This window comes from Macadamia integrifolia, chromosome 13 (genome assembly GCF_013358625.1).
Source record: "Macadamia integrifolia cultivar HAES 741 chromosome 13, SCU_Mint_v3, whole genome shotgun sequence".
Lineage (NCBI taxonomy): Eukaryota > Viridiplantae > Streptophyta > Magnoliopsida > Proteales > Proteaceae > Macadamia > Macadamia integrifolia.
In genome coordinates, this window is record NC_056569.1 from 11,407,931 (window position 1) to 11,418,449 (window position 10,519).

At 38.4% G+C, this 10,519-nt stretch overlaps 1 protein-coding gene across 2 annotated transcripts in view; it reads left to right on the plus strand.

The window, feature by feature from the left end:
* LOC122059672 (pre-rRNA-processing protein TSR1 homolog) overlaps positions 1-10,519 on the plus strand; it is a 30,251-nt gene that overhangs the window by 15,292 nt on the left and 4,440 nt on the right. For both annotated transcript variants that reach the window (XM_042622623.1, XM_042622624.1), the window contains exons 12-14: positions 724-822; positions 909-1,109; positions 10,113-10,188. In XM_042622623.1, coding sequence (XP_042478557.1) covers positions 724-822; positions 909-1,109; positions 10,113-10,188 — 376 coding nt within the window. The remainder of the gene's footprint in view (positions 1-723; positions 823-908; positions 1,110-10,112; positions 10,189-10,519) is intronic.

Below are 10,519 nucleotides of genomic sequence, written 5' to 3' on the forward strand. Positions count from 1 at the left end.
ATGCTACCCAAAGGGGAAGTGTTTGGATCCATTAAAACCATCTCTTCATGCTGATACCATCCCTCTCATATCCCTGACTCTCTTTCCTTCCATTAAAATCCATAGCTGCCTTCTATTTTAATTCAACCCTAGAGATGAAAATACATGCAAAATCTCTCTTTACCTACCTATCCTCTACCATCTTTTGTCTCCTAATTCTGCCTTTGACCATTACTAGAAATATCCAAATTTTTTTTTTTTTTTGCCAAAGTTATCGTAATAATTAGTAATCCTCTCATTACTAATCTCATATATGATATTTATTTAATGTAATAACCATGCAACTAAACTAAGCATGGTTAAGTAATAGGGAACACATTTTTATTTTTGTAGATAAGTTATAGCGACTCTTAAAATATTTTCCAGATTTTCCAATTTCGTGCTTTGACACTTCTAACTTGCGCTTTGCTCCTTCTCCACTCCAAGTTAAGTTATTCTGACTCTCACTATCTTCAGTGGATTGGTACAATACTTAATTCTATTTGATATATTGTAAAGAAGATATGAAGAGATCTGACTGTTGAGAGGAGGAATTGCATCCTCTAATTGTAGTCCAAATTTTCATTCATTACTTCTTTTCACATATTTCCATATCTGTATCTGTCTCCGATTTGATTTTATTTGCATTATTAAGTATGTGGCCATTAAATGATAGCAATTACTGCTTGTGTTTTCTCTGTTCAGACATGGCCAACAGAAGCAGAAATGGCTGAGGCTGATAGGATTCATAAACAGAAAGAACAAAAGAAGAAGATTCTTCCTCGAGGCACCTCAGACTACCAGGTTTTATAATACATTTGTTTATTAAAATTTTGAAATTGTTGCCAACAGAATGATAATAATCGTTTCTTGATTTTAAACCTTTTCAGGCTGCCTGGATTGTTGATGATACAGATGAGGAGGTTTCAGGGAGTGAGGCCGAAGAGGATGATGGTATGGTACTAGATGAAGAAGAAAATGGTTTTTCTGGCCCTGAAGGAAGCAATTATTCAGATCTTGATGAAGACCATGCTGTTTCACTGAACTTGAGGAATTCTGATGACGAAACTGAAGCTGATACAGCAATGACTGTGAGTGTTTTGACATCTATTTGCTTATATCTTAATTATATTTTAATTAACTATTGTTTTCTTGACATGATCTCTAACCGTCGAGAGTATTGTATAGTTGCATACATGGTTCGAGAACTCGAGCGAAACATTCGAAATTTCACATGTTTCGCTGGTATCGACCAAGGTCGAAACAAAACCTTGGCGGATTTTAAAAAATCACCTATTTCGACCTTGTTTCTACAGGTTTCGACTAGGTTTCCCATGTTTCGGTCGAAACATGGGAAATTTCGACCTTCTCTTATGCATTTTTTCTCCCAAGTGTGGGAAACTGGGGGAAACAGTGGAGATTTTCTTTTTTTTGACACTTATTTTTGTTATTTCATTTTTTTATATTTTTTATTTCATTTACTTAAGATATTATTCATAAATAAGGAAATACCCCATATTTGAATTCAATAAAAATAGTTTAAAAATCAAATTCCTAAAGGAGAAAAAGTCAACCCCCCAGTCTAAGAACAAAAACTGGATTTTGGTTATAGAGGCGATTTTCAACTTTTAAATGCTGGGGTTTTTCTCAATTATGAAAATTTTATAAATCCTATAATGTTAAAACATCACTAAAAACCAAAATTCTGGTAAAATAATCTTTTGTTTTGATATCCCTAAAATTATTTTCATTCAGGCGATTTTAACAGCATTCACACACTTTAAAATAAGTTTGACCGGAGCATAACTATGTCATTACAACTCAGATTTAAGTAATCTTAGACTTGTTGGAAAGTTGGTTTTACGTTATACCTAATACAAAATGTCTCATGTAAAAATAAAAATCATTTGACCAGTCAAACTTATTATAGAACAAAAACATTTCTCTAAATGTTGATTATTTATAACTTAATGTGACTTAATGTTGATTTTTTATGATTTGATGTGGCTAAATGTTGATTTTAATGACTTGATGTGGCTTAATGTTGATTTTTTATGATATAATGTATATATAGCTTACTAAATAATGTTAGAAAAGATAACATGCGTGCCTTGAGGGTAGTGAGTCACTATTTGGATGGAACCGCCTAGACACTTTACTTGGAAGTCACTGCTTTCGAGTGTTGAGTAATTGAGTCACTACTGTTCAGTGTTGATAGATAACTGTTGATCATGTAATATTTTTATCTATTTTGGATCATTTGGATTATATCTTATGTTTTGATGTAGATTATAGACTATATACAGTCATTATGTAGTAAAGTTTTAGAATTTAAGCCAACAAGTTGGCGTAATGATTATCGAGCATTTGGTTCACCACATAAGTAAGACTTTATGTGTTTTTTATTTTATTTTATTTTATTTTATTTTATTTATGAAACTAATGATATGAATGTGTTAGAAATGTTTAAAATAGACTGTGCACAAAAAATCAGACAAAAAAACACTGTTTGGGAGTCGAAACCTAAGTTTTCACCATACCAGGAAAAATTCCCCAGTATCCTCGAAATTTCCCAGGTTTTCACCGAAATTTCGGTCTCCCCAGAGGTTGAAACCCGATACCGTGAACCTTGGTTGCATATATATGCTTTGTGTGCGGGTGGGTATGATGTTTCTCACTGGTTCAATGAGCTAAAATTTATAGTTCCGAAGTTAAGACAGACTTAAGGTGTTTGGGTTGTTTTACTAGTCTTCATTCTACTACACACCTGGTGATGCAGATCTGAAGACCTACATCCGTAGGAAGAAGGCCAACAAGAGTAACTAGCATGTGACCTTACCTTGTTGATGCTTATTAATTTCATACTTAGTTTTTATTTCATGTTTTATGTCTTAGTTTAGTTCCAATTGAGCCATGGTCCATGTTGGTCCAATATCGATTCAATTTAAGTGGTTAGAAGTTACTTTTACTTTTACTTTTTGCTTTTCTAAATGGGGGGGATCAATTCACTTTTGTAAGTGATGATGGGTGAAGACTTTTTCACCTTTGGTAGTTGGGGGATGAAAACTTTTCCACTTTTGGTAGTTGGGGGATGACTTTTCCATTGCAACTTTAAGAGGTGATGATTTTTCCACTTTTGGTAGTTGGTAGGTGAAGGCTTTTTCAACTTTAGTAGTTGGAAGGTGAAGACTTTCCTACCTCAACTTTAATAAGTGAAGACTTTCTACTATTGTTAGTTGGAAGTTGGGTATGTAATGTTTTGTTGAATAAGTCCTATAAATAGGGATCAATTGTAAGCATTCAAGGACAACTCAGAATTTAAAATAAAGTTTGCTTATGCAACTCTCTTCTTGTGTTTGATCAAGAATCTCTTGTGTTTGCTCAAGAAATCCCTTGTGTTTGATCAAGGTAGGTTGGTGTTTGATCCAGTCGATCCACCTTGCGGTGTGAAGCCCGGGTGTTATTTTATTGTTTATTGTTCCATCATTTTCATCTTTCAACAAATTTTAGCAATATCCTATTCTCCATATCTAGAATTTCCTATTCTCTGAGAAAAGATCCTACCCTGGTACTGTTTTGAGCTTCCTCAATTACAGTATTACATCAATTCGTATCAGAGCATGGCAGAGAATGAGTCGCAGTGGCCGCCGCCTCCACCTGATCCAATGGCAAAAGTCATTGAAATGTTTCAACAACTCTCTGCTGATCAAAAAACTATTAGTGAGAGGTTACTGCGACTTGAGAACCAAAGTGTTACTCCAATGCAAGGCAGCAATGTACCATTCGAGAGGGAGGACAAGTATCAACTACAATCTGCTGTGCATCGTTAACATAGGAGAAGTGTTGAAAGGGCACAACAAAGAACCCCTACAGCACCACCTACCTTTAAGGAGCATGTAAGATCTTATTTCAATGGTGATCTTGAAGCACCCCGTCGACGTACTGATGATTCACAAAAAGTCAAGCTTGAATTAAAGGAGTTCAACGGAAAGCATGATCCACAGGTATTTTATGATTGGTTGGCTGCTTTAGATGACTATTTTGATTGGTATGAGTTGTCTGAGTCACGTAAGATGAGACTAGCGCGTACTAAGCTAGTTAGCTCAGCCCGCGAATGGTGGAGAACTGAAGAAAGGGATCTAGAAGATCGTGGTAGAGCTCCCATTACTTGGGAAGAGATGAAAGAATATCTTAGTGCCAAATACTTACCACGACACTTTAGATCACAACTGCAGGACAAGCTGAATACTCTTCGTCAAGGGAGTATGTTGTAGAGTATATGGAGCAGTTTGATTCACTCTATTCACGCACTGGCATAAGGGAGAATGAATTACAGGTACTTTCCCGCTTTCGTTTGGGTTTGAGATCTGATATAAATCGTGCTATTGGCATAGTAGATGTATCCAATGTCAGGAAATGCTTCGAGAAGACAGTACATGCAGAGGAGTTACTAGCTCCTACGGGTAGAAGGTTTGGATATCAAGCTAGAGAGATCACAAAAAAATTTTCAACAAAGAATCCTACTTCTCATCCTCCACGTACCACACCTTCTCCACGTGCTGATCACAAGGGGAAAGCACCTATGCCTAGCACTGCCACAGTGCAATGCTTTCATTGTCAGGAGAGGGGACATTATGCCAAAAATTGTCCTACATGTCAAAAAGTAGCAGTGATGGTTGACGCTGACGATACTCCTGATGAAGATAATTCCCACATCTTTCCAATCCCATTGGAAGAAGAAGAAGACGAAAATGTTGATTATTATGATGGGGGATGAAGCAAATGAAGATGACTCCTATGGAATTCATGTGCTTTCTTGCATATTGGTGGCTGAAACCAAAGGCGAGGATTGGCGATGTACATGCATATTTTACAGCCGCATGGCTTCAGCTGATCGCACTGTACAGGTGATAGTTGACAGTGGCAGCTGCGTTAATGTTGTCTCTGAGTTGTTTGTGAAGAAAGCACATTTGAAGGTAGAGAAACACCCGCAGCCTTACAAAGTATCCCTACTAAATGGCAACACTTTGGAGGTCAATCAGCGATGTTCTGTTCCATTACAACTTTCTCGATATGAAGAAAAGGTATGGTGTGATGTTATTCCTATGAAGCTAGCTGATGTTCTTTTAGGGAGACCATGGATGTATGATAATGATGTTCTCATTGGCGGAAAGAAGAATCAATGCATATTTACCTTTAAAGGGCAGCGCACTATACTTGAGCTTATCAATGTACCAGAGGAGATGCGTAAGAGACAGACATTGAAGACTAACCAGAAAGCCACCACCGATACCAACAAGATGCTAGTCCTTCCACAGAAGAAGATCTTAGTTGTTCCACAAAAGCAGTTTGAGCGAACCAGCCATGATACAGGCATGATATTAGCCCTGGTTACTAGAGAGGTCACTCCACCACCAACAGTTCAGCTCACACGGCCTATTAGAGAGCTTCTAACCAACTTTTCTGATTTAGTACCTGACGAGCTACCTAATAAGCTCCCTCCCATGCACAATATTCAGCATGCTATTGACTTGGTGCCTGGCTCTGTGCTTCCCAACCTTCCAGCTTACCGTCTCAATCCTACAGAACACACTGAGCTCAAAAGGCAAGTTGATGAACTACTACAGAAGGGGTTTATCATTGAGAGCCTTAGTCCTTGTGCTGTACCAGCATTACTTACTCCAAAAAAGGATGGCTCATGGCGTATGTGTGTCGACAGCAGAGCAATCAACAAAATAACGGTTAAGTATAGGTTTCCCATACCACAACTTGATGATATGCTAGACATGTTGTCAGGTGCAAAGGTCTTTTCAAAATTGGACCTTCGAAGCGGCTACCATCAAATTCGTATTTGGCTAGGAGACGAATGGAAGACCGCCTTCAAGACCAAGGATGGACTGTTCGAGTGGAAGGTCATGCCCTTTGGTCTGACGAATGCACCTAGTACATTCATGCGAGTTATGACACAGGTACTTCGTCCATTTATTGGTCGATTTTTGGTTGTATACTTAGATGATATCTTAGTTTACAGCAAGCATCCAGATGATCACATCGACCATTTGAAGCAAGTCTTGAGGGTGCTCCGTATGGAGAAGCTATACATTAATCTCAAGAAGTGTTCCTTTATGCTGCCCAAGGTTGTATTCCTTGGTTTTATTGTCTCATCCAAGGGGGTTGAAGCTGATCCTGAGAAGATCAAGAGCATCACCAACTGGCCTACCCCGAAGACAATCACTGAAGTCCGTAGCTTCCACAGTCTAGCCTCATTTTACAGGAGATTCATTTGAAATTTTAGTGCAATCATGGCACCTATTACCGAATGTATGAAGCAGAGTCAAGGCAAGTTTGAGTGGACAACAGCGGTGACAAAAGCCCTCCATCTTATCAAGAAGAAGATGACAGAGGCCCAATATTACGCCTGCCAGATTTTGATCGTGTATTTGAGGTGGCAACTGATGCTTCGCATATTGGGTTGGGAGGTGTGCTGATGCAAGAAGGGCACCCTTCGCTTTCTATAGCGAGAAACTCAACGATGCCAAGCGACGCTACTCGACTTACGATTTGGAGCTCTATGCTATCATCCAAGTGTTACGCCATTGGAGACACTATCTGATTGGTAAGGAATTTATTCTTTACACCGATCATGAAGCACTCAAACATCTCCATTCTCAGAAGTCAATCAGTCAGAAGCATGCAAAGTGGGTTGCTTACCTACAAGAGTTCGTCTTTGCGATGAAATACAAGGCTGGTAAAGAGAACACGGTGGCTGATGCTTTAAGCCGAAAAGTTCTCACTATCAATAATTTTTCAGCACATGCCATTAGTATTGATCAGATACGGGATGAGTACGCGTCTGATAAGGATTTCAGAGTCCTATATGTAGAGTTACAGCAAGGTGAGCAACACCCTAAATATTCTGTCCACAATGGTTATTTGTTCTTCGGAACGCGATTATGCATTCCAGACTTCTCCCTACGACATCACATCATAAGGGAGTTACACGGAGGAGGTTTGGGAGGCCACTTCGGCAAGGACAAGACCATCATACAGGTGACTGATCGGTACTACTTGCCACACATTGCAAAAGACGTAGATCATGTCATCAAAAGGTGTTGAGTTTGTCAACTTGCTAAGGGGACCAAGCAGAATACAGGCCTCTACTCCCCACTACCGGTTCCTCATGCACCTTGGCTCGACATTAGTATGGATTTTGTACTTGGGCTGCCACCTACAAGAGAACGGTATGATTCCATCATGGTTGTAGTAGATCGCTTCTCTAAGATGGCTCACTTTTTGCAATGTCGAAAGACCTTTGATGCCTATCATATTGCAAAGCTCTTCTTTAAAGAGGTTGTTTGACTGCATGGGCTGCCAAGTACTATTGTCTCTGATCATGACGTCAAGTTTATGAGCTATTTCTGGAAGACATTGTGGCTAAAAACTAACACAAAGCTACAGTTTTCAACTGCATTCTATCCACAAACTGACAGTCAGACGGAGGTTGTTAATAGAAGTTTGGGGAATTTGTTGAGGTGCTTAGTCCGAGATTATGAGAAGACATGGCCAGCAATCCTTGACATAGCTGAGTTTGCCTACAATAGCTGAGTGAACAGGACAACGGGGCGCACACCATTTGAGATATTACTTGGAATTCAGCCGCAACGCCCAATTGATCTTGTTCCACTCCCACCCCAGGCTTGAATCTGCCTTGAAGTTGATGAATTCTTGCGCCACATCACAGAGGTGCATGCAAACGTGCGACGACGTATTGCCTTAAGTAATGATGTCTACAAGACTACAGCTGATCGTCATCGTCGTTATGTGGAGTTTAAACCAGGAGACATGGTTATGGTTCGCATAAATCCTGAGAGGTTCCAACCTGGTGTTAACACAAAGCTCCATCCAAAGAAGATGGGTCCTTATAAGGTGCTGAAACGTATAGGACCAAATGTTTATGTGCTCGAATTACCTGAGGAAATGACCATAAGCGATGTCTTCAATGTAGCTGACCTACATCTTTATGTGGGACATCATTCAGATGATGGTGACCTGGAACAAATGCTAAGGTTGCCCCAACTTACACCACCTCTTGAAGATGTTATTGAAGAGGTTTTAGATGACACTTACAAAACCACTCGTCGTGGCACCGGTTATCACACTTTTCTTGTCAAATGGAAGGGACGACCACGGACTGATTGCACTTGGATTCATGCTGATGACTTCAAGCGACTCGATCCTGACTTATATGAGCGTTACATGTCTTTCATCCATTCGTCGGAGACGAATGTTTTCAAGTTGGGAGGAGCTGATGCAGATCTGAAGACCTACATCCGTAGGAAGAAGGCCAACAAGAGTAACTAGCATGTGGCCTTACCTTGTTGATGCTTATTAATTTTATACTTAGTTTTTATTTCATGTTTTATGTCTTAGTTTAGTTCCAATTGAACCATGGTCCATGTTGGTCCAATATCGGTTCAATTTAAGTGGTTAGAAGTTACTTTTACTTTTACTTTTTACTTTTCTAAATGGGGGGGATCAATTCACTTTTGTAAGTGATGATGGGTGAAGACTTTTCCACCTTTGGTAGTTGGGGGATGACTTTTCCATTGCAACTTTAAGAGGTGAGGATTTTTCCACTTTTGGTAATTGGTAGGTGAAGGTTTTTTCAACTTTAGTAGTTGGAAGATGATGACTTTCCTACCTCAACTTTAATAAGTGAAGACTTTCTACTATTGTTAGTTGGAAGTTGGGTATGTAATGTTTTGTTGAATTGGTCTTATAAATAGGGATCAATTGTAAGCATTCAAGGACAACTCAGAATTTAAAACAAAGTTTGCTTATGCAACTCTCTTCTTGTGTTTGATCAAGAATCTCTTGTGTTTGCTCAAGAAATCCCCTGTGTTTGATCAAGGTAGGTTGGTGTTTGATCCAGTCGATCCACCTTGCGGTGTGAAGCCTGGGTGTTATTTTATTGTTTATTGTTCCATCCTTTTCATTTTTCAACAAATTTTAGCAATATCCTATTCTCTATATCTAGAATTTCCTATTCTCTGAGAAAAGATCCTACCCTGGTACTGTTTTGAGCTTCCTCAATTACAGTATTACATCACCTGGTCATATCTAACAAATGTCTATACAAAATTCTTGTATTTGGAGTTCAGATTTGTGTGAGTTGACAGTGTGCTGAATGAGTAACCTTATTTCTGGTTTGGGAATAGTGTGGCCATGGTTGACAATTTCTGCAAAAATTCGTGAATAATTCCAGTCTAGGCTGAATTTTATGAATAATTTGGTCTGGATCTGAACTAAACTAAAAATTTTGTAGAAAATTCTTGAATTTTTTTATCATACAGTTGCTATGCTTGTCTTTTGGTTATTTTAAGGTTCTATTTTCGGATGCTTGCCTCTTGCTAGTAAAGCTACTAATCAGTTCCTGCTTTCTTTTCCTTGTGAAAAAATCCGCAACAACCATCAAAATCGCGAACAACCATCAAAATCGCTTTCTCCCTCACGAATTTGATAAATAATTTGCTAATTATTTGAAATTATGAAGTGACTAAAAGCTAACCTTGTCAATGGGTCACCAAAAAACCGTATGGAGTTTTATCTGTTAAATATTTAGTCTGTTTTACTTTATCGTACACTTTTCCTAATGACAAAAGAGGACATTGTACTGTCTCTAAAACACCAAAGAGAGAATTCTATTACCATGATCTGAATAGAAAGTGCTGTTATGGAGAAAGAAGAATATATCATTGTTATAAGATTTTCTTTTGTTTTTGATAATCAAAGAAATAAATAAATAGAAGTTGAACAAAAAGAACCGTGGCGGACAGGAAATGAACTTACAATCCCCATAGCATTGTACTTTTGCTTTATTCCTGGGGCTCAATTTCCACCCATGGACTTGTTTGAGAGTGATGACTGCTTCTGATTTTGCATGTTGGTTGCTTAGTATGTGTTTGTTTTCCTAGACATTTTGGTACGTTTTCATGTTTGGGATTTTCTCTTTTTTATTCGAATGCAAACTGGTGAATGAGTGAAATGTGAACACAGAATTATGAAAGTGTGGAAATGGTTATTTCTCCTTTCAGGAAGGTGAGAACTTGACAAGAGAGCAGATAGAAGATGAGATTCGGAAGATTAAAGATGCACATGCAGAAGATGAGGGTACTCTTCTTCTAGTCTGTAGAGTATTACTTTTATAGTTTTCTTACTGGGAAATTGTTTCATTTTTTCCTCGTTCGAAATGCTTGAAAATAGTTTCTGTTTGCTTATGCTTTTATTAATAACTAGAAATATCTTAGATATAGTTATTTTTAATTTATAATAGTCTTTTAGATTTGAATTTGAATGACTTGAGATCGAAACCATTGGTCTTTGGAAGCTAAATTTGATGCTATCGTTGCATGCCTAAATTGGCCTTATATGCTATTTTGAGACCATTCTACTTAAAGTCCCCCCACTCCCCCACACACCCCCCCCACTCCCCCGCCCCCAC